The following is a 23,517-nucleotide window of genomic DNA, read 5'->3' as shown; positions in this document are numbered from 1 at the left end:
ACAGCTTTTCTTTTAAATAAACAAGTAACTGAACCATTTCTTGAATTTCTTTTTTTTATTGGATAAGACTGCTTTTCAACATGTTCACACACAATATAAAAAGTTATATAAATTATATAAAAATGCTTTTCAAAATGTTCACACACAATAAGAAAATTAAGTTATATAAAACTATGCACACTAATAAAACTAATTTGTACACACAGAAGGCACGATTTCCTCGCGTAATCGCAGCCATCTTCTTCTTGTTGTTGTGTGTTTGTTCCTGTGAGTGCTTCATGCCGGGTAGAAGAAGGGGTTTATACGCATGCGTCCTACTTTTTGTTCTGTTTTTGTACTTGTTGTTCTGGTGTCTCTGATGGGACCGTCTTACAGCGCCCCTAGCGGTGTGGCATGTGTATTGCATCGTTTTCAGCAAGCGTTGCGTTGCCATATGTACCTGATATTTTACTGATCCGTTGCCCATGTGGACGCGATATTTTTTTTAATAAAATCTCGTTGCCGTTGTCGTGTGGATGTAGCCTGAATGTGTCCGAGGTCAAATAGCAAATAATAAAAATACAGTAAATAGCCCTATTCCACAACTGTAGTAATCCATATTATGTCAAGAATCGCTCAAGTAAGTAAAGAGAAATGACATCCATCATTACTTTAAGACATGTAGTGTTTTTTGTTAAATTTATATATAAAGAAAAACCATTGAATTAGGTTTGTCCAAACTTTTAACTGGTACTGTATCGCGAATGTATCGGATCGTTGGCAGCACATCGAGATGCATCTCGAATCGGCCTCCATGATGGAGATGAACATCCCTACTGTATGTAACTGCAAAGCGCTCCATTTTTTTTTTTTTTTTAAATTTCAGGGAGTGATATTACATTTGAAAAAAATATAAAATCCTGTCTTTTTGACTGTTTGAAGAGGATTAGGTCGAAACTAAATTTCCTGTGTTTGCTGAACATATTGTTTTGGAGTTCCACAAATCTATTCGGCAGCAACCTGGTTAAAACCATGCTACTTCCATCTTGCATAGTGTGATTGAGCGCCTCCAGGGATCCATCAAAAACCAGGATGCTCTGATTGGAAAGCTTCGGGAGAAGGAAAAGGACCAGGACCAGCCTATTGCAGAGCAGGTAGTCCAGCTCAGCACCCTGATTGGCCAAAAGGATGCAGAAGTACAGGTCAGTTATTTGTGACTCTGAGGAATATTTAAAAAAAAAAATTAATTTACAATTTTGTATTTAAATTGATATATGCATTGCTTTTTATATACGCTGCTGGAATATGTAAAAAGAAAAAAAAAGGTACCCTACATGTGGCTACTGCTTATAAATAAAATAGTTTTCTGATCCCGTGTCCGTACAGTAAATATCGCATATATGCATGTTATCAATTCTGCTCGCCGCATCTCTTGCAAGCATCCCCAAGCTGTGAGCAGCATCAGGGCTTGAAGTGTTTTTTGGTTGCCAATTAAAGCTGTGTTCACATGTATACCAGTACGATAGTGGTATAACTGTATCGATACAAAGTATACCGGTACAGTTTAGTGCATCTGTCCACACTAGCGAGAAATGTTTGCGGTTTTCTTTCACGGTAGTTGAAATGCGCGTGCGCGAAATGTTTCCATGGTTACCGAGTAACTTCCTTCCGAGAATATGGCGGATGAAACAACGTGTGTGCGCTTTCTGTTGTCAGTGTACAGTCTGTATTTCTGGTGGTCATTTATTCAGTCGAATCGTATAAAACGCGCGAGGCAGTTGAGAAAGAAACAAAGAAAACGAATCTCCCTTTCTCCCCCCTCACTTTCTCCTTCTTCCCTTCTCTTCCCCTCCTTTTCTCCCTCTTTCCTTCTCTTCCCCTCCCTTTCTCTCCCTTTTCCCCTCTTCTTCCTTTCTCCCTCCCTCCCTCCCTCCTTTCTTTCTTTCTTTGCTCCATGTAGCTCCACAGTCGTTTTGAGCCATTTTGACGTTTTATTTACAGCTGGAAAGCACGTGCGTATTATATTGTATGAATAACCCGGAAGACGTAGGAATGGTTCATTGCGCATGCGCATTATATTTGTATCGATACAGAGCCGCTTCATCTGTCCACGCTACAGTACCGATACTGTACCGGTACGAAACCCATACATTTGTGAGTTTCGTACCGATACAGTTATACCGCTACAGTACCGGGATAGTTGCTAGTGTGGACAGGTGTTGCGGTACGAAAGTAGTATTGTATCGGTACAAAATACCTCGTGTGGACAGGGTATTTGTTTACTGCGTTTTGTTCAAAATACAGTGCTGTGAACTCTATTTTCAAAATAGTAAGAAAGCACTTGTTCATGAATTGTCTTCGAAGCATTATTTAGTACTAATGAGCACCTTTTTGTTTCACAAGTGTAGTGTAAAAACTCTAAAATAAAAAAAAATTAAAGCGAATAGCAGAAGATTGAGAAGCTGATATCAAAATATCTGCCAAAACGCTCAAAAAAAAAAAATCCCTTGCAAAACCTTTCATTTGACCTTTCAGAAGGACCAAACACAAGCTGTGATCATCAAAAGGTACATTTTCTTAAAATAAACACCACTTACTTGATATCGAATCGGTAGCTTTGGCTAGCCACGAGGTGAATTTCGTTCATCTTTTTATCTGCTGATTTATCTTCCGATACTGCGAAGTTATAACGAGGTTTCTCTTATTTCGTTTCTGGTTCTGAAGTTTATCAAGAAGTAGAACGGGTAATCGAACTTGATCAGGATGAGTGCTGATTGGCTATGAAGTTTCGCTATTAGATTCATTCTTACAACACGATGACATGGCGGCTTCGCCACTCGTTCTTGTGTCCCTTTGATAACGCGAGATCAGCTGTTCGTATCGCGAGATCACCATTCGCCGTTCTGGTGATTGTAACGCTCATGCGTATGCACGGCGCGCTATTGTTACACTCATCCTTACAACACGATGATATGGCGGCTACTGCCTCGCTTCGCCTCGCCTCGCCTCTATGAGGCAGTAGCCACAAAAAGAGCAGAGTCTTGTACACCTGTACAGATGCACACAGACTGTGCTGATGTTTTGCTGTTTGCTCCTGCAGGCTCTAAAAGAAGAGTTAGATCGTGAGCGAGAAAAAGCAGAGAAGGAGAATAAGGTGAGAGAAATGTTGTGTGCAGTCACTTTTTTTAAAAAATGTACTTCAAATGAGGATCCTAAAAAAAAAAATGGATCAAGAAAACTCTCAGCTGATGTCGGACACATTTATTGTATTTATAAATACGGGGTTATGTTAGTAATTTGTTGAAATGACTATTTGGGGAAATTATATGTAATGTGGCATTAATTTTAAGTCTTAGAAATTTACAGGAGCAGCCATAGTTTTCAACTTTGCAGTCAGTGTGTAGTGTAAAGTGTCATTCTGGGCATTTGCGTCATTTTGGTAGCCGTCAGTGAACTGCAGTGATGAAGGGGTTTTTATAGTGTTTAGCATTCTGTATCAACAGACAGGATGTTCAGAGGGCCACGTGATGTTTTCTTTCAGTATGTAGGCTGTTTATTGTCTTTATTTTACGTTCCTGTTTGTGCTCGCGAGGGCTCTGATCCCCCACAGCAATCAGATTTACTGCTGATTGAAAGAAAGTATTAGACACAGAGACTCAGCATTCAGCACTGTGGTGTTTCTGTTTGAGAGATGTATAGCTGCACAAACCACGCATATAATGGGGTCCAAAAATTCAAGCCCCCCCGAGTTAATACAAAATTGACACAAGTTCATCTAAAATCAGATGATTCACATTAATTCAGATTCATTGGTGTGTTATCCAGAGGTGGACAAAGTACCCAACTTCATTACTTAAGTCAAAGTACACATCCCACTGGTCAAATATCACTACGTTCAGACTGCAACCTGAAACGACCCATATCCGATTTGTTGTGAAATCCGATTTTTTTTGTTAGGCCGTTCACATTACCAATTATATGAGACTTGTATGCGATCTCCAATATGAACGGAAAACGACCCAAAAGTGTCCCGCATGCGCAAATTGACACGTAATAAGCACATCTACGTAATACGTAAACAAAAAAAAAAAGCGCACTCTTCAAGTTTCCACCAAAGAGGCGGGATTAGCCAACGCAGAATAGTGACGTTTGTCTCTTGTTGATGACGTGTAGGTCGCATGAATGCGACCTGTCCGGTCAGACTGCAGTCGCATGTGAAAATAACGGATATGCATCGGAATTAGGACCACATATCCAAGCGGCCTGGGACGCATGTGAAAAAAAATTGGATCTGTGTCGTTCAGATTGTCAATAACAAATCGGATACAGGTCGCATATGGGCAAAAAAATCGGATATGGGTCGTTTCAGGGTGCAGTCTGAACGTAGTCTATAACTCCAATACAAGTGAAAGTTGTCCAGTCAAATTTGTACTCAAGTTAAAGTACTGAAGTACTTGCTTTTAAAAATACTTAAGTATTAAAAGTACATTTTCCGTCAACGCATCGTTGTATTATTGCCACAGCGCTTACAAAACCTAACGCCGTTACCAAGGACAGAAATGCGAATTCATAAAATGAACGCATGCTGTGCTGTCATGGTGGTTTAACGTGAAGCTAGCTAGTCAGTGACGCTCCACCTGACATGCTAGCAAACTCTTTTCAGGTTCTAAATCATATTGAGTAGCTAACGTTACTAGAAAAGAATGATTTCTACATTCTGTTTATTTGGCAAGATTTATGCTAAAACATTTCTGAAAGCTTCAGATAAGTTAACGTTATTCATGTTAGCGTAACTCCGTTTTTACATGCTAACTAACGGTGTCCAAGTTAACTAGCTGTGTGTTAACGTTAGCTGTGGACAAGGCGATGGTAACTTGGCGGGCAAATCCATAGAAAGTCATTTGACTAACCAGACTGTATACATAGCTATTGCAACGTTATCGCTAGCTCTAAAAGCACAGACAACTTCATTGGAAGCTTTCTCTTGGAATAAAACGTTTACATCCCTCAATATGCTTCCGTAGGTCAGACGGCGAGTTTTTGTAGGGGTTCGGTTTCGGCAAACGTTTAAAACGAAACATATCTTTATTCCTTGCAGAAAACTGAAACATGGGTTCTAGGTATGGCCATGAGTGTGTGCATTCCCCAGAAGAACCGCCTCCTTCCATTCTGCCATCAACTGATCGTGTTCAAATAATGCTGCGGAGAAATCACTGAACTTGATTTTATCCAGTCTGTGGATGAGACGTGACCCTAGTGATTACTGATAGCCTGTCTCAGTGTCCCCTGCGAAAAAATCAATCATGTTTTAGAAAAGAAAAGAAAAAAAAATCCACTTTCAAAGCTGCTTCATAGTAACGAGGACCTTGATAGAAATGGAGTGGAGTAAAAAGTACAATATTTCCCTTTCAGATGTAGTGAAGTTAAAGTCATAAGTTTCCAAAAAAATAATACTCAAATTCCAGATACTCAAAAAGTGTACTTAAGTACAGGACTCAAGTAGACGTACTTCGTTACTGTCCACCTCTGGTGTTATCTGAGCACATGCTTCAGTGGAGGAGAAAAAAAAATCAAGGCAAATATGACTGTAACAGATCTCTGCTGTGGGTGGAGCACAGAAGCACGGCAGGCGGGAGTGGATGTTCTCTCTCTCACACTTTTTTTTTTTTTAATAAATTTTACTTAGTTTCTTAGCTTTTCAGCTATGCTCACTCACACATGCGTGTTCTGGTTGGGAGAGACCTCTTCTCTGCTCTCCCCCTCCTTTTATGCTCCACCATCACTGCAACACACACACACATTAAAGGTGGGGTATGAGATTTTTTTCAGGAGTATTTTTTACCATATTGTTTGAAAAGCTCCTCACGCCCATGTTGCAAGCAGTACAATAGAAGGTTTGACCCAAAAACGAAATTTTAATCCAGTCTACAGTGTAAAATAAAGGAAAAACGCCATCCAATCCTATCGAGGTACCACCTCAAAATGATTGGATACTGACACGTCAATCAGACTGAAGCCCGCGAGCAGCCCGTCCCTTCTGTGTGTTTGTGTGTGAGAGAGCGAGTAGAGTGTCACACAGAGCGCAGGATTTTCTCAGTGCGCTCCCTCCAAACAACGGGGATTTACATGAAAACGGAAGGAGATATTCACAAAATTGTTTCACAGTGAGTGCCACAAGGCTCTCCTGAACACACTGATGTAATTTTTTTGTCTGTAGTGTAAAAAATGAGGTCACTAGAGCGAGTTAAAAACGAGTGACTTTCCTGCTAAGTTTATAAAGGCAGTCTATGGGGCTGAGCGGCTGCTCTCTCTTCACTTTCAGGCTTCTCATTCAAAAACTGCAAGTCCTATCGTGTAGGTAGACACATTGTGTGAATCAGGACAAGTGTGGCTACTACTTTTGAGAAAATTGTGTGTGGAGTGAAAATTGGGGCTGAAAACACAGTTTAAATGAGAAAGTTTGAGCTATTTTTCCAAGCTCTCTACACTCTAACTTAACGAGCTCTACTGGTGTGTAGCAATAGACACCCATTATAAAGGCTGATTTTCTCAGGCTTTATAAGGGGGAGGAGGGGTGGAGATGTGGGGGGTGGGAGTATGGCGAAGGCGGGCGTGTTTCTTTTCAGAATATGGCTTGCGGGAACCGTTATTCCAAAATCTCATACCCCACCTTTAAGCCTCGGTCACAACTGGCCGTACGTGCTCCTACGGCCGGTCTACGTGCAGGAAACGCACGGAGGGCGCGCGTGTGACATGCTGATTGTCGAGCCGTAGACTGGCCGCAGAGGTTCTTTGTCATGTCAAACAAACTCTACGGGCGCTCACGTTTTTTTCAGGTTGCAAGACAAACTTACGGCCAACGTGTGACTTTCTCCACGAACAAAACAAAAAAAAAAAAACGCAGCAATTTGGGGAAACGCCAAAAATCGCACGGCCAAAAAAATCGTACGTCCGGTTGTGACCTAGGCTTTAGTTGACATCAGGTGTAATGACTTGACCACTCACCTTCCCCGGCCCCGCCCTTCATTCACGAACTGCTGCTTGGCCACGCCCCCGCTGCCACAATGACCTTTTGTACAACATGTGTAAATTTAAATAGTGACCTTGAAATAGTGCAGAATTGTAAGACTTTGTTTATTTCCAGATTTATATACTAAGTAACTTTAAAAACGCACAATGGAATTCAACACGATATCACTTTAGATCCATGCATGTATTTGAAATTTATGATATTGTATGTAATGCACACACATCTTGAAACATCGATAAAGGACATTTATTGTCAAACTCAAGAATTAATTCACAATAAAAAAATTCAAAGTGACAGTTGGTCCATGTTTGGACCGTCATGCTGGAGATTCTGGGTCTGCGTCGTCCAGGGGTCTCAGCAGCAGTGACTGAGGGTGTCAGGAATCTGTCACGGAGGTGAGCTAGCCTGATGTGCTGATCCTGAACTGGCGTCGTGACTCGAGGCTGACCAGGGCGTGGATGATCCCTGGTGCTCCCTGTCTGTCTGTAACGCTGACTCAAACGGGAAATGGTCGAATGATGAACACCGAAGTGCCGGGTGACCTCTGTCTGTGTACTTCCGGCACGCAACATCCCGATGGCCTGTTCACGTTAATTTTGGCTTAGGCGTGGCATCTTCAATAATGACAATTTTCCCCTCATTTCCCCCGGGCATTTATAGGCAAGATTGTGTGTGTACAGTGTATGCAAAATTTGTTTGAAAATTAAAGCCTGTCCATGTCATTGACTACCCGAGTCATATTGTACGTTATTAAGTACAACTCCCTTAAATTCTGATTTGAGCACAGATTTGGAACTTATTCGGGCGGAACGAAGTTATTTTTCCATTGTGATATATTTCTTTTCTTCTTGAGATAAACTCAGCACGAATTCAGCAAGTTTTATCAATGTGCGTTTTTAAAGTTACTTATGCCGCTTTTCCACTACAAACGCGGCTGAGCCGTGCCGTGCTGAGTTGGGCTGAGTCGAGCTGAGCGGGGCTGTTGGAGTTGCATTTCGACTACAACCGCGCTGAACCGTGCTGGCTGGAAGTGGGTGGACACATTGGGTGGAGTTAGCGAAAGTGGGTGGACGTCACGTGATGTCGTTAAGCAGCGCAAACAGTGACATCAGTGAGCTTTTAAACGGTAGTCTCATGACCCGAATAGTAAACAATAAACATGGAGGACATGGAGTCGTTAGTGTTGCTGGTCTTGGTGCTGTGGCTTGTTGTCACCGACAACGCCAACAGATACTGGCAAGAGCGTATAGATGAGGCGAGGCGCATAAGGCTTCAGAAATTCTCGTACAACCCCGATTCCAAAAAAGTTGGGACAAAGTACAAATTGTAAATAAAAACGGAATGCAATAATTTACAAATCTCAAAAACTGATATTGTATTCACAATAGAACATAGACAACATATCAAATGTCGAAAGTGAGACATTTTGAAATTTCATGCCAAATATTGGCTCATTTGAAATTTCATGACAGCAACACATCTCAAAAAAGTTGGGACAGGGGCAATAAGAGGCTGGAAAAGTTAAAGGTACAAAAAAGGAACAGCTGGAAGAACAAATTGCAACTCATTAGGTCAATTGGCAATAGGTCATTAACATGACTGGGTATAAAAAGAGCATCTTGGAGTGGCAGTGGCTCTCAGAAGTAAAGATGGGAAGAGGATCACCAATCCCCCTAATTCTGCGCCGACAAACAGTGGAGCAATATCAGAAAGGAGTTCGACAGTGTAAAATTGCAAAGAGTTTGAACATATCATCATCTACAGTGCATAATATCATCAAAAGATTCAGAGAATCTGGAAGAATCTCTGTGCGTGAGGGTCAAGGCCGGAAAACCATACTGGGTGCCCGTGATCTTCAGGCCCTTAGACGGCACTGCATCACATACAGGCATGCTTCTGTATTGGAAATCACAAAATGGGCTCAGGAATATTTCCAGAGAACATTATCTGTGAACACAATTCACCGTGCCATCCGCCGTTGCCAGCTAAAACTCTATAGTTCAAAGAAGAAGCCGTATCTAAACATGATCCAGAAGCGCAGACGTCTTCTCTGGGCCAAGGCTCATTTAAAATGGACTGTGGCAAAGTGGAAAACTGTTCTGTGGTCAGACGAATCAAAATTTGAAGTTCTTTATGGAAATCAGGGACGCCGTGTCATTCGGACTAAAGAGGAGAAGGACGACCCAAGTTGTTATCAGCGCTCAGTTCAGAAGCCTGCATCTCTGATGGTATGGGGTTGCATTAGTGCGTGTGGCATGGGCAGCTTACACATCTGGAAAGACACCATCAGTGCTGAAAGGTATATCCAGGTTCTAGAGCAACATATGCTCCCATCCAGACGACGTCTCTTTCAGGGAAGACCTTGCATTTTCCAACATGACAATGCCAAACCACATACTGCATCAATTACAGCATCATGGCTGCGTAGAAGAAGGGTCCGGGTACTGAACTGGCCAGCCTGCAGTCCAGATCTTTCACCCATAGAAAACATTTGGCACATCATAAAACGGAAGATATGACAAAAAAGACCTAAGACAGTTGAGCAACTAGAATCCTACATTAGACAAGAATGGGTTAACATTCCTATCCCTAAACTTGAGCAACTTGTCTCCTCAGTCCCCAGACGTTTACAGACTGTTGTAAAGAGAAAAGGGGATGTCTCACAGTGGTAAACATGGCCTTGTCCCAACTTTTTTGAGATGTGTTGTTGTCATGAAATTTAAAATCACCTAATTTTTCTCTTTAAATTATACATTTTCTCAGTTTAAATATTTGATATGTCATCTATGTTCTATTCTGAATAAAATATGGAATTTTGAAACTTCCACATCATTGCATTCCGTTTTTATTTACAATTTGTACTTTGTCCCAACTTTTTTGGAATCGGGGTTGTAATTCGTAATTATTCTTCTTCCGGGTTTGCGGTGTTTACAGATCCCATCGTGCTCGCGGGGCGTGTGTGGGCATGTGAGGACACTCCTCCTCACCAATCAGTGCACAGGGGAGTGTCTGCTCACGCCCCCAGCCTCACTCGGCTCGGTTTGGCTCGCTTCAGCCCCACTCCAAAACCGTGCGAGTTTTAGGGGCTAAGCGGGGCTGAAGCGAGCCGAGTCGTGCTGTTTTTTGGTAGTCGAAACGCGAGCCGTGTCGGGCTGAAGTGAGCTGAAGCGAGCTGAAGTGAGCTGAAAAAGGGTAGTGGAAAAGGGCCATTAGTGTATATTAAAAAAATCCCAGGTTTTTGGACCCCGCTGTCTGTGATTTAATATTTGAGAGTAAAGAATTTTTAGAAGGCATTATTTTATCAAGCGAGCATGCTGACATGAGCATTGTAATAAAGCGTTATGACTAAACAAACATTTTTTTTAACTTTATTTGAAAGCTCGCTGTTCTCTTATTTTGTGGTTGTTGACATGTATAATTGTGTCGAAGCATGTTGTGCTACAGATTTTGTGTTCGCTGTCCAGACTTGTTTAACAGAACAGATTTCTAACTTGCGCTGTAGCCGAGCTAAGTTTGATGAATATATTCGCTTTTTATTTTTATATCGGAATATCGCCCCGCTACAGCCGAGATTATCGATGTGTTTGTGTTTAAAATAAAGCTGTCTGCCCCGGACACTTGGCTTAGAAGCCAGGGACCGGATTAGTGTGTGTGGTTGGATTAGAGGCTTTATTCTACCCTGCAGCTTTAGTGCACTGCATTTGACTCCGAACTGAACAGATGGCAGAGATGAAAGAGTGAAACAGCAAGAGAAAGTAAACAAGAATGAGTAAATCATCCCATTAGATCTACGTGAAGTAGTTGAGACGACACCATCTGGTTTATATTGGAGTGATTCGTCTCAGTTGCGTGTGCGTGGTCATGCAGGGATCGTGTCGCGTTTGTGGCGACAGCGTGCCAGGTGCACAGTGCCGGTGGTTGTTTGGTAAATGTGGATGTTTACGGCCTGCTGTGGTTCTGGCCCACGTTTTGGGGTGCAGTCTTCATCGAGATGGGAGCAGTGAACTCGTTTGTGCGAAGTGCGTGTTCCTGCTGGAGTGTGTGGTGCGGTGCGACGTCGCCATCGAAGACCTGCAGGACACACATACTGCACAGTTGCAACAGCTGCAGCGCGAGAGATCTAGACTGAGTGTTCTCATAACGCAGAAATACTGGCGGAATAACTCGCAAGAACAGGATTGGTGCAGAAAGCATAAAACTGGAACACACCAGGAGATTCAGAACCAATCAGCCCGTGACCACAGTGTCGAACAACTACAGAAGCAAACGTGGAAGAAGCGTGAATCGAAACCCGGGCGAAATGAGGCAAAGCGCCTTGAGTGGCCAGAACTGCAGCAGAATAAATTGCAGCAGCGTCTCATGGGAGGAAGTCCAGGGAGCACACATCCTGGGCCAAAGGAGAGCGAAGGCCAACATCAGAGGATTAATCGGACTCCGTCAAGGCGCAGTGTCTCGCTCGGTTTTGGGCAGAGTCTATTAGCAAAGAATTCTAGAGCGGCACGGTTTAAAGCAGAAGGTATTGTGGGAACCGCAGTTCCTTACGCAAGCCACAAGTATTCAGATCTCATCCTCAGGAAGCGCACCTCAACGTCATACACCATTTCTCTCAGCCCTACTCGGGACATCACTACACCCCCTCGTCTCAGGCAGGCACAGCCACGCAGAGGCTCGTTATTGCCGTTGAGCGATTTACTACAGTTGCTGCGGGGCATTAGGCCCCGCCCACTGCCATGGACCGTGGGCACTAGGATTCCTGTCCAGTTAAAACCAAGTGGTGTGTTTGGACGTGCCAGCATGGGTAAGGCCAGACCGGCGAGCACGGAACAAGCCGTGAGAGAGCTGGAGGAGGAATTTAATGATGAATATCTAGCTCTTAAACCAGAGGTACTCTCTTTAAATTACATGACGGTGTGTGTGGGGTTTCTATTTATAATATCGGTGTCGTCTGTTGAAATACAGTTCACACTAGGGCTGCACGATATCAGAAAAATATGTGATATTCGATAACATGACTGAATATCTCGATATCGATATGTATCACGATAATTAAATATATAATGTTTTTCTTACCTCTACTCGCCGTTCTGCCCTGTATCTAGCATTTAAAAAAAAAACACCCAATGCATCGCTTCCATTCCAACATTATTTTTTATTGGAAAAACATGGCTACACCTGCAATGGTGTCCATCAATCATCTTTAAATCTCTTAATTTTTGTGAGCACAGCAGAAAATGTCTTAAGTTGAAGTAAACAAAAAACTGAAAACTACATTACATTAACATAAAGCATTCAAAATGGCAATTTCAGCGGCTCCCGGGAGATGAAGGCGAGCGACACAGATTCACCATAAACTCGAACACAATCTGTTAATAACACGTGTGTGTGTGTGTGTGTGTGTGTGTGTGTGTGTGTGAGAGAGTGAGAGCGGTAGTGTGTGTGAGAGAGAGAGAGCGTGGTTTTATGTTTTTATGCTGCTGTACATCAGCGTTTGTCCCAGTGAGCCGCCCCACCACTGTTTTACACGTACATGTCTTGCAAAGTACCTGAGTTTGCAGTACGTCATCCCTCCTGAATCCGAAGTACTTTTTTTTTTTTTTTTTTGGAAACCAGTTCCTCCTCACACAAGTTTGTCTCACCACACTTGCTACCGCTTCCGCCATCACCACGAGGATTTTACTTGTTTTGCAATAGGGGACGGAGTTATCCCGCGGCGCTTGTTGACATTCAAATGTGATTGGACGGCACAGAAAAATGTGCCTTTTATCGAAATTTAAGTAATTTTTGCGGTATGTGTATCGCAAACTATGATATCACGATATCGATACTTTTTCGATATATTGTGCAGCCCTAGTTCACACACCCTAACGGTTTTGTATCATACAGCTGACCTAGCATAATTCGCATCCCTTGGCTGGATTTAAATGGATTTAACCGAAGTCGTTTGAATGCTCAGGAATAAAAAGGCATCATGGATTTAATAAATAAATATGATGCAGCATGCTTATAACAGGGATTAAAGCAAAAAAAAATCCTGAGCCTGAACTTTGTCGACACAGGCAAGAAACTAATATATATATATATATGTGTGTGTGTGTGTGTGTGTGTGTGTGTGTGTGCACGTGTTTTGGATTGTGTGTTTATTTTCAAGCCATACCAGGGGGTTTGTGGGGGCATGGGATCAGAGATTGCATGAATGGAAAATTAAATTTGACTTTTGAAAATCCAATACCAAAAACGGCCAGAAGATGGCAAAAGTGCATCTACTATATCTACCACCTGTATGTACCACATTTCTTTTGATATCCAGTTTTGGTGCTCAGCGTTGTCCTTAACAAGTAATAAATTAACCTACAGTCACAAGGTGAACTGTTACAAAGGTAGATGAAATTCAGTATGGCATTTAGAGAGCATTAAAAGTTTTAATAATTGAAATAATTTAACAATTTCACCATTTCAGTAACTTTGAACATCAGTAGTAGAATGGCAAATTAAATACACAAATGTTACATCTGCCCCAGAGTTCACGAACTGCATTTTGCCCACGCCACCATGCAATTCCGTTTTCTCTCTCTCTCCCTCGCCCTTCTCTCCAACACAAAAGTTCATTTATTTTATTTTTTTTACTTTTTACCCTCTCTCCGTTGAATGGAGCTGTAACGGCGCGAGGTGACTTTCCGTGTCGATCTTCAGCACTGCACCGCATCGAAGCAAGGAAGAAATGAGAGGAGGGGGTAAAGGCTTTCCTTAGACCCGCCCCATTCTTCTTCTGATTGGCTAATACTGTCAGTTTCAGAGCGCTCCTTTACTACCATTGGCTGACAAACACAAGAGGGATTTCGACGGTCATTTTTTTTTTTTTTTTTAATTGCCGTCAATTTATTTTCGATTTATTATTTTTTTAAATCCACGGGCAATCACTACAAACCGGAAATCCGGCATGGTGCCGGAGAACTTTAATCCCTGTTATAAGATTATAGTATGTAACGTGTTTGTTATAAAATTGTCCTAAGAGTCCATGGGAATTGTTCATTTTGTACTGGAGACCCTGTAATATTGTCGTCATCATCTTGTGCGTAGGTGTGTGTGGTAAAGCAGGATGAGCTGAATGTGTTGCAGCAGAGAACTAAACAGCTGACTGAAGAGCTTAACTCCACCAAGAGCAGCAGTCAAACACTCAAACACAGACTGGAGGAGATGGATGGAGAAAACAAGGTACTCACCTTCACGTACACACAACACAATTGGTTAGTGTTTTTCTAACCAGTCTCCTTTTCACAGGAAATGGATTTTAAATTATTTTGAACTTTAAAGTGTTAATTCAGGGGGCGTCATGGCTCAGGTGGATAAGGCGCCATACCATAAATCCGGGGACCCGGGTTCGATTCCGGCCCGAGGTCATTTCCCGATCCCTCCCCGTCTCTCCCTCCCGCTCATTTCCTGTCTCTACACTGTCCTATCCAATAAAGGTGCAAAAAGCCCAAAAAAATATCTTTAAAGTGTAAATTCAGGAGCAAGATCAATGTAATTCTCCTATTTTATATTAAACTTTGGTCAAATATCTGTCACATTTTGCATTTTGTGCAATTTTTTTTTACCTTGCGCAATACCAGAAAAATTCAGTTGAAATCAAGCCATTTGAGGCGAATTGGTCCGCCTCTGAAAAAACTTGGCATTTGGATTTCCCGGCAAACATTGATTTTTGTGACGTCGCGTGCGGGACGCCTCCTTCTGAATCCTACGTCAGCGCTGGTTTGTTTATGAGAAAACGACCTGGTGGTTTTCTGCAAATTTCTTCAACGTTATCACGTAATTATTAAAATGGTTATCAGATGTATGGTAGGAGGGTGTAGCAACACCAATCTTGATGGGATTAGTACTCATCGTTTCCCAAAAGACCGGACAATGAGAGAGAAATGGGAGCGCTTGGTCTACACAGGCTGTGCACTGAAACCGTGCAAAGCTCGCGCAGCCTGCTGGCGCTTCCGCAGGTGATGTCACAAATCTGGCTCCAGACTCCCTTGGGATTTTTCCAGACGCGTTTTATTATTTTATTTTTTTCTGCTGTAGACAGATGGCCTTGTGCAAAATTAACCTTCTGGATGAGCGTGTAAAGGGACATACTTTCATATATAAAAAAACGAATTTGGTCTAGGATATACACTTTAAAGCAAAATTAGCCTCTGCTGTGAATGTGAACATAAATTTTAATAATTTCAATTTATATAGCGCCTTTCTCAAAACCCAAGGTCGCTTTACAATTATAGGGGGGGAAAAAGTCCACCAAAGTAAGGTGCAGGATGTCATTCCAATGGTGTAGCAGCCACAGTCCCACTAAAAGGCGCGCGAAAACAAGTCCCACACCACCAGCACAGCCGCCGCGACGGCACCGAGCAACATCGCTCGGAACATCACTAAAGCACCGCCGCACAGAGCGCTGGACAACCATGATGTTAAAATGAGCAACAAGCTCACTGCAGTGCATAGTGAGGAGCACAGGCATCGCCCACGGCGAACCAAGGGTTAGAGCAGACCTGGGCATTTTCCGGCCCGCGGGCCGCATCCGGCCCTTTGGTTCATTCTGACCGGCCCGCGTAAGGTTAATGAGAAATTACAAAATAAACGTATTTTCTAATTTTACCTCATGCATGGACTGAATGTGCATTGCTTTTATTTTGAAGTTGTGTTCAACAAAAACGCAATGCGTGCGACATGAAAATGACATGAAATCCCACGAAACCTAATCCCGCGATAACTACTTCCGTAATTTGTCCAGACCAACCACAAACTTGTACGTCATCCTTCAAACGGTCCAGCCAATCACATAGTGTGACGTCACCAGCAGGCGCCGGAGCCCGAGCCGATCTGTAGATCTGATACCTACACCGAATCAACTGATGATCATCTGTCAGCTGTGCTTCGCATCTCCACCTCAGACATTCAACCTGACTCTGATGCACTCGTTAAAGACCAACAGAGACGAGATTTCTCTCACTGAACAAATAAAAAACACCAAATGAGGTGATTAGGCTACAAATGTGGGCATCATTATTATAATATGATGCATCTTGTTTGATATTTGGAGTAGAAAGACAATATTGTGATGTCTTTACTGTGTTTTGGGCTGAATGTGACTGAAAAAAAATGGTACAAATGTTCACATTTTGTTAACCATTGTTTTGGGAAATTTGATTGAATAAATGACATTTTTTGTAAGGCAACCTCGTTTTTTCCATACTCTTACCAGTCTTAGCAGCTTGTAAAAACAATGATATTTATTGCTTTATATAAAGAAATACAATTAATATAATGCAGAATTTAGTTCAGCCTTTTGGTCCGGCCCTCCACAAAATTTTCTGTTTCTCATGTGGCCCCATGGAAAAAATAATTGCCCACCCCTGGGTTAGAGGGAACTGACACCCAAAACTGGATTTGGAGCTACACCACAACCGGCAGACAAAACACTTCAACAGAAACAAGCATCAAACCACACAAACACACACAAAAAAAAAAAACAAAAGAGAAAAAATAAAATAAAAATAAAAAGCTCCGGTGAGAAGCGGCAGCCAGAATGCGCACAGCGTACTCTCAACCGGAAACGGAAATGGAAGGGGGGGAAAAAAGGAAATTTATGAGGCACAACTTTCAGCATTCTCACCCTAGTGTTGCTCAGTCAAAATGTTTGTGTCTGAAAAGTGCACGTGTTCCAGTCAACTGGGAAACAAAAGCCCCCTGTTGAACCCCTTTGTTGGAGTTGCTTTATAAAATTGAGTAGTTGTTAATGGTGTATTATACAGGGTGTTTTTCAAAAAAAAAAAAGGTAAATATCCCAGAAACTGTTGAGCAATATAAGATTTATTCCTCAAAATTTGAATGAGAAATTCAAAGGTATGTGGATTCCATGAACGATTTCACAAATTTTCAATATGCGTGCCGCCTGAGACACAGACGCGCGTCACGTCTGTAGTCCGGCTCCTGCCAAACACGCTGCAGCATGTCTATGGTAACAGTCTTTTCTGGTAACCGTGCATTTTTAGAGAATTCTCTCATAAATGCACGCTGCCCAGTCTTGCTTGACTGTGTTCGGGCGCACTGTAACACACACAACGCCTTTTCTTTTCCAGTGGATGGCATTTCTATATCTAAAAAGATAAAAGCAAGAAACATTAAACATAAAATATTGACCGGTTTCCGCACATGCTGTTAAAATTTGAGGTCAATTGTGAACAAGAATTGGCAAAATTGTTAGATTGTGAAATGATGATAGTTTTTTTGAAACACCCTGTAATTTCTGTCTCATACAGTTTTTTCTTTCCTTTTTACCCCTCAGACCCTTTCTGGACAACTGGAGGAGAAGGAGAATGAGCTTGCAGCAGAAAAGAAAAACGCCCTGAAACGAGACAAGACCATTCAGGGCCTGAGCATCCTACTTAAAGAGAAAGAACGACAGGTCACTGTTCATTTCTTTCAGATCAGAAAAGAAGCGTGAAAAATATTAAAAGTGACTAGAACACTGTTTCTGCTATTTGCTCTCTCTCTCTCTCTCTCTCTCTCTCTCTCTCTCTCTCTCTCTCTCTCTCAGGTGGATGAGTTGTATGGCAATCTCGAGGAGAAAGACCAGGCCTTAACCAAGGTCAGGGAAGCTCTTCACAAAGCTCAGCTACAGAAATACCACGTAAGTAGAATGTAGCGTTTTACTTCTGAAGCAGTCAGGCATTTGCTGTCCCTCTCGCCTTAGATACCTTGCTTAGTTTTCCAGTAACCACATGTCCTGAAGTGTTTTATTCCTCTTCTACCACAGCAGTTTGTCAATGCTAACAATCTGTTAAAGAACGACTTTTGTTTATAGTTACAGTTAACGTTGTAGAATGGAAAACAAGTCGGTTTCTGCTATTACGTAGTATGTTATAGGCATTCACTCAATTCATGCTTCAATTCGATTCACGATATTGGGCTCACAATTCGGTTTTTTGAAAAGAAAAAAACATTTTACTGCAAAAATAATTCAAATTGTATCTTCCTATTCTTTATCAACTATTTATTTTGTTAAATTTAAAAAAAAGATTGAATTTTCTTAATAACCAACAAATAATTATTTACCCAGATTTCTAAACCTTGGAGTAAAATATATACACTGAGTGCAGAATTATTAGGCAAGTGAGTATTTTGACCACAACATCCTTTTAATGCATGTTGTCCCACTCCAAGCTGTTTAGGCTTGAAAGCCTACTACCAATTAAGTATATCAGGTGCTGTGCATCTGTGTAATGAGAGGGGGTGTGGTCTAATGACATCAACACCCTATATCAGGTGTGCATAATTATTAGGCAACCTCTTTTCCTCTGGCGAAATGGGTCAGAAGAGAGATCTGACAGACTTTGAAAAGTCTAAAATTGTGAGATGTCTTGCAGACGGATGCAGCACTCTTGAAATTGCGAAGATGTTGAAACGTGATCACCGAACAATCAAGCGTTTCATTGCAAATAGTCAACAGGGTCGAAAGAAGCGTGTGGGGAAAAAAAAGGCGCAAAATAACTGCACATGATCTGCGGAAAATCAAGCGTGAAGCTAACAAGCAGCCATTAGCATCCAGTTCTGCCATATTCCAGAGTTGCAACATTCCTGGAGTGTCAAAGAGTACAAGGTGTGCAATACTGAGGGACATGGCCAAGGTAAGGAAGGCTGAAAAACGACCACCACTGAGTAAGGCACACAAGATAAAACGTCAAGACTGGGCCAAGAAATATCTTAAGACTGATTTTTCTAAGGTGCTGTGGTCTGATGAGATGAGAGTGACTCTTGATGGGCCAGATGGATGGGCCTGTGGCTGGATCAGTAATGGGCACAGAGCTCCACTCCGACTCAGACGCCAGCAAGGTGGAGGTGGAGTACTGCTATGGGCTGGTATCATCAAAGATGAGCTTGTTGGACCTTTTCGAGTTGAGGATGGACTCCAACTCAACTCCCAGACCTACTGCCAGTTCCTGGAAGAAACCTTCTTCAAGCAGTGGTATAGGAAAAAGTCAGCATCTTTCAAGAAGAACATGATTTTCATGCAGGATAACGCTCCATCTCATGCGTCCAAATACTCCACTGCGTGGCTAGCCAGTAAAGGTCTGAAAAGTGAAAAAATAATGACATGGCCCCCTTGTTCACCTGACCTAAACCCCATAGAGAACCTGTGGTCCATTATAAAACGTGAGGTCTACAAAGAGGGAAAACAGTACACCTCTCTGAACAGCATCTGGGAGGCCGTGGTTGCTGCTGCACACAGTGTTGGTCGTGAACAGATAAAGAAATTGACAGAATCTATGGATGGAAGGCTTTTGAGTGTCCTCATGAAGAAGCGTGGCTATATTGGTCACTGATTTGTTTTTGTTTTGTGTTTGAATGTCAGATATGTTTATTTGCAAATCTGGAGTTGTCATATCAGTGTACCTGGTGAAAATAAATAAGTGAAATGGCTACATATTTGGTTTTTATTAAGTTGCCTAATAATTCTGCACAGTGAAAGTTACCTGAACACATACATGTTCTCCTAAAATGGCCAAAACTAAAAACGCCCCACTCTAACTTCCATACATATTCAGCTTTGATATTTATGAGTCTTTTTGGTTGATTGAGAACATAGTTGTTGTTCAATAATAAAACTAATCCTCAAAAATACAACTTGCCTAATAATTCTGCACTCAGTGTAGATATGTTATTTACCAGCTGTGAGGTCCGTATGGTGAAATACCGTGACCGAGGTCTTGAAAGTACTGACCGAGGCCCTCTGGGCCAAGATCACGGTATTTCACCATACGGACCAACCTTAAGCTGGTAAATTTATATATTTATTTTTTTCTTTACCAAATTCTAACAGAAAACGAGAGCGCCCGAAAGGGAAAACCGAGCCGAGGCGAGCCGCCATTTTGAATCCTCATTCACGGCTGTAATGCAAATGGCTTCCTCCTCAGTATACAAGTGCACTTCCATGGCAAGAAAAAACCTACATTTTGCCGCCTATGTAGTCCCCTATTTATACAAAATTGAGTCATTCAGGATTCAGCCATGTTTTTGCTCGGCATTAGCAGCAGTTAGAGGTTTTAAGCTTTCTCCTGAAATGTTTTCTTTTATTTCTTCTTCCTCAGGGTAGTAAAACTCGCTTTCGCTGTGAACACTGTCGTTATTGCTATCCATGATGTAAAATTAATGCTATTTTCCTGAGAAATGCTGGCAAAAATTTATAAGATTTCTGATAATCTTATAAATAAATCTTTATTAAAAAAAAAGATGACAAATTCTACTTTGTTTGTTGTTCTGAACGAGCGAGTCACCAGAGGTCCATAACTGGGGTCCGTATCGTAGGATGCGGACCCGCTCGCCAGCCAATCAGAGCGCAGGATTTGATGGAAACCACACCGTGAAAAATAAAAAGTTAAATACCCTATTACCTAAAATATTCCTTTTATTAAAAATAGAAAAGTTCATCATAAATAGGCCTTGTCTTAATAAACCTTTATGAATATTTCTACTACCTCCAACTGCTATTTTCTTTAGCTTTCGACAGTCTGTTTAAAAAAAAAAAAGCTCTGATTTCTTGTTAAATCTATTTATAGTCAGTCGCAAAACAGCTTTTTCCCCATTATAGACCTGTTTCCTTGTGTTTTTTCATGGCAGTAGAGCTGTGTTACCTGCACCTCAGGTGAAGTCGTGTGCATTTCCGCTATTGTGCGTTATCTCGCTCTCTGCTCCCTAAACAACGCAGTTAAAGCTAGGAAAAACTAAGGTTATCATCAGGCTGTGCAATCATGATTCATTTATTTCATCAGTTCGAATCCTGGTAAATTTATATATCATTGCACAGTACATTATAATATGCCTAGTATGTTATTACAGCTATAAACAGTGTTTCCCAAGACCAAAGAAAAAGCAGCTTGTCATGTTACAGAAAAGCCATAAAGTACATGGCCTCTGTCCGTCTGTAATTTCTGTAGTCTAAGTGCTTGCGGTTTTCGTGTGTGTAGGGTGGTGAGGAACAGCAGGTCCTGTTGCAGACGCAGCATGCTGAGCTGTCTCGTCTACAGGCTGAGTGCCATTCGTCCCTGCTGGAGCTTCAGAGGCTGCAGCGTGCACTCGGCAGCAAAGACGCACAACTGGAGCTGCTGCAGCAAGACAAACTGCAGCTGGAGAATGAACTGGAGCTGCTTCAGCAGCACAAAAGAAAAGGAGACAAGACCATAAATGTTAGTACACATTTCAACATACCCACTGAGATCTGGGTTAGGCCTGGTCAACACATCTCATCTCATTATCTCTAGCCGCTTTATCCTTCTACAGGGTCGCAGGCAAGCTGGAGCCTATCCCAGCTGACTACGGGCGAAAGGCGGGGTACACCCTGGACAAGTCGCCAGGTCATCACAGGGCTGACACATAGACACAGACAACCATTCACACTCACATTCACACCTACGGTCAATTTAGAGTCACCAGTTAACCTAACCTGCATGTCTTTGGACTGTGGGGGAAACCGGAGCACCCGGAGGAAACCCACGCGGACACGGGGAGAACATGCAAACTCCACACAGAAAGGCCCTCGCCGGCCACGGGGCTCGAACCTGGACCTTCTTGCTGTGAGGCGACAGCGCTAACCACTACACCACTGTGCCGCCCTGGTCAACACATGATCTTGTAATTACTATTGATCGTTTTATAATAATATAGAAGTGTACTGACTTAATGTTATTATAATAATAGATAGATAGATAGATAGATAGATAGATAGATAGATAGATAGATAGATAGAATGATATTTAACAATTATTCACTGAAGGTGACGTGACCAAGACGAAGTCGAGGTTATTATTCACCAATATTCATTGAGCCGGAGTTGGAGAATGGTTCTAGTATAAATGCAAAGGGGATTTTAATTAAAAAAAAAACTTATTAAAAATAATTTCAAACTTCAAAAGCAGCATACAAAGTAATAAAGGGCTGTCTGTGCCGAGTCACATAAAATACTTTTGTTTTGAAATCGATAAAATAAATCACAATTCCCCCGTACCTTCGAATAGTTTTAGACCAAACTTCACAGTATCTTTAGTGTTTTTTCGGAACAGCACTTTCTTTCATAATTTCTAATTCTTCCTTGCTTACGGTGACGAAGCGATTGGCCGCCATTTTGCTGAGTCACTGGAGGTGATTATTGAGAAATAATCCGAATCTCTCGACCAATCGGCGCTCACGATTTCCTATAATCGCCTCCGTATTTATACTAAACAGTATTATTACAACTGCAGGCATCATCAGTACGTTTATAATTCCACTGTTAAAGTTTTTCTCTTTTTTTTTTTGTGCAAGTGTTAAACTTATTAGGACTATTTATAATTAAAGGTCCCATGGCATGAAATTTTCACTTTCTGAGGTTTTTTTAACGTTAAAATGAGTTCCTCTGACCTTCTTAAGTCACCCCAGTGGCTAGAAATGTCACAATGTGTAAACCAAACTATGCCCACCCTTTGTCAACATTTGAGAATGGCGCGTCAAAATGGTGCGTTGATAGGCTCTTTCCTTTACTACGTCAGCAAGGGAGATGATCCCCACGCCCCCCCCTCTGGATTCCCACCCACTGTATGGATTGCCCGCCCAGCTCAAAAGTTGCCACCAAACATGGAAGTTGCGCTGTACATGGATGTTACAACACAGAAAGGAGTCTGTTTTTACTGCCGACGGGAGAGCCCCTGAAGACGCAGTGGCTTAATTTTATTTACTCCAATAATACGCCGTCGAGTCTACCTAAGACGGTGTATGTTTGTCGGAAGCATTTTCCTGATGAATGTTTCCACAACTTGGGACAGTACAGGGCAGGTTTTGCACATCAACTGTCACTGAAGCCTGGGTTCGTACCAAGCATCCCTGCCGCATCAGCCACAAACACCGAACAAGTAAGTGTATAACTGTTAAGTCGTTTTGCCGTGTTTTAAAATCGGTGCCACGTTAGCCTTGCAATGGCTACATTAGCTGTGTAGCTAACCGCTTCCTGCAGTTAGCCAGGTACTCTGCGCTACAAAACCAAAAAGCATGCAGCATGCTCTGTTATAATAGCCAATCAAAACAGTTTTTACAAAGACACCCACATTCTTTTTTTTTTTTTAAGTCACTCGTTCATTTTATTTGTTTGTTTGTTCAGTAAAAACCCAAACATTTGTTGAATTTTTCTTATTTCCTCGCGTCGCACCTTAATGACGTCAGCGCGCGGTATTTTTCCCTTCGCGGTTTGTTCCTTCTCTCTCGCCATAGTAAGACACCCACATCCGCTTGTTCTGACCCACTGGAGGTAGCGTCACAGTGCTGTTAGCCAATCAGAGGTAACACGTTTACATGTCATGAATATTAATGATGAGAGCTGAAATCCTGTCGCTCTCCCGCCACCCGCTCCTCCACCAAACTAGAACAGCCTGAAACAGGAGAACCACAGCATTTTTTTCACCAAAACCGGCTCACAGGGCATTTATTCATACTACAGACCA

At 42.0% G+C, this 23,517-nt stretch overlaps 1 protein-coding gene across 7 annotated transcripts in view; it reads left to right on the top strand.

Moving 5' to 3' along the window:
• cdk5rap2 (CDK5 regulatory subunit associated protein 2) overlaps positions 1 to 23,517 on the top strand; it is a 176,009-nt gene that overhangs the window by 56,091 nt on the left and 96,401 nt on the right. For all 7 annotated transcript variants that reach the window (XM_060935661.1, XM_060935665.1, XM_060935662.1 and 4 more), the window contains exons 8-13: positions 1,034 to 1,181; positions 3,080 to 3,133; positions 14,087 to 14,221; positions 17,337 to 17,456; positions 17,589 to 17,681; positions 21,016 to 21,234. In XM_060935661.1, coding sequence (XP_060791644.1) covers positions 1,034 to 1,181; positions 3,080 to 3,133; positions 14,087 to 14,221; positions 17,337 to 17,456; positions 17,589 to 17,681; positions 21,016 to 21,234 — 769 coding nt within the window. The remainder of the gene's footprint in view (positions 1 to 1,033; positions 1,182 to 3,079; positions 3,134 to 14,086; positions 14,222 to 17,336; positions 17,457 to 17,588; positions 17,682 to 21,015; positions 21,235 to 23,517) is intronic.

The sequence above is a fragment of the Neoarius graeffei genome, chromosome 12 (genome assembly GCF_027579695.1).
Source record: "Neoarius graeffei isolate fNeoGra1 chromosome 12, fNeoGra1.pri, whole genome shotgun sequence".
Classification (NCBI taxonomy): domain Eukaryota; kingdom Metazoa; phylum Chordata; class Actinopteri; order Siluriformes; family Ariidae; genus Neoarius; species Neoarius graeffei.
Note: the sequence above shows the minus strand (reverse complement) of the source record. Positions and strands in the feature narration are given on the sequence as shown.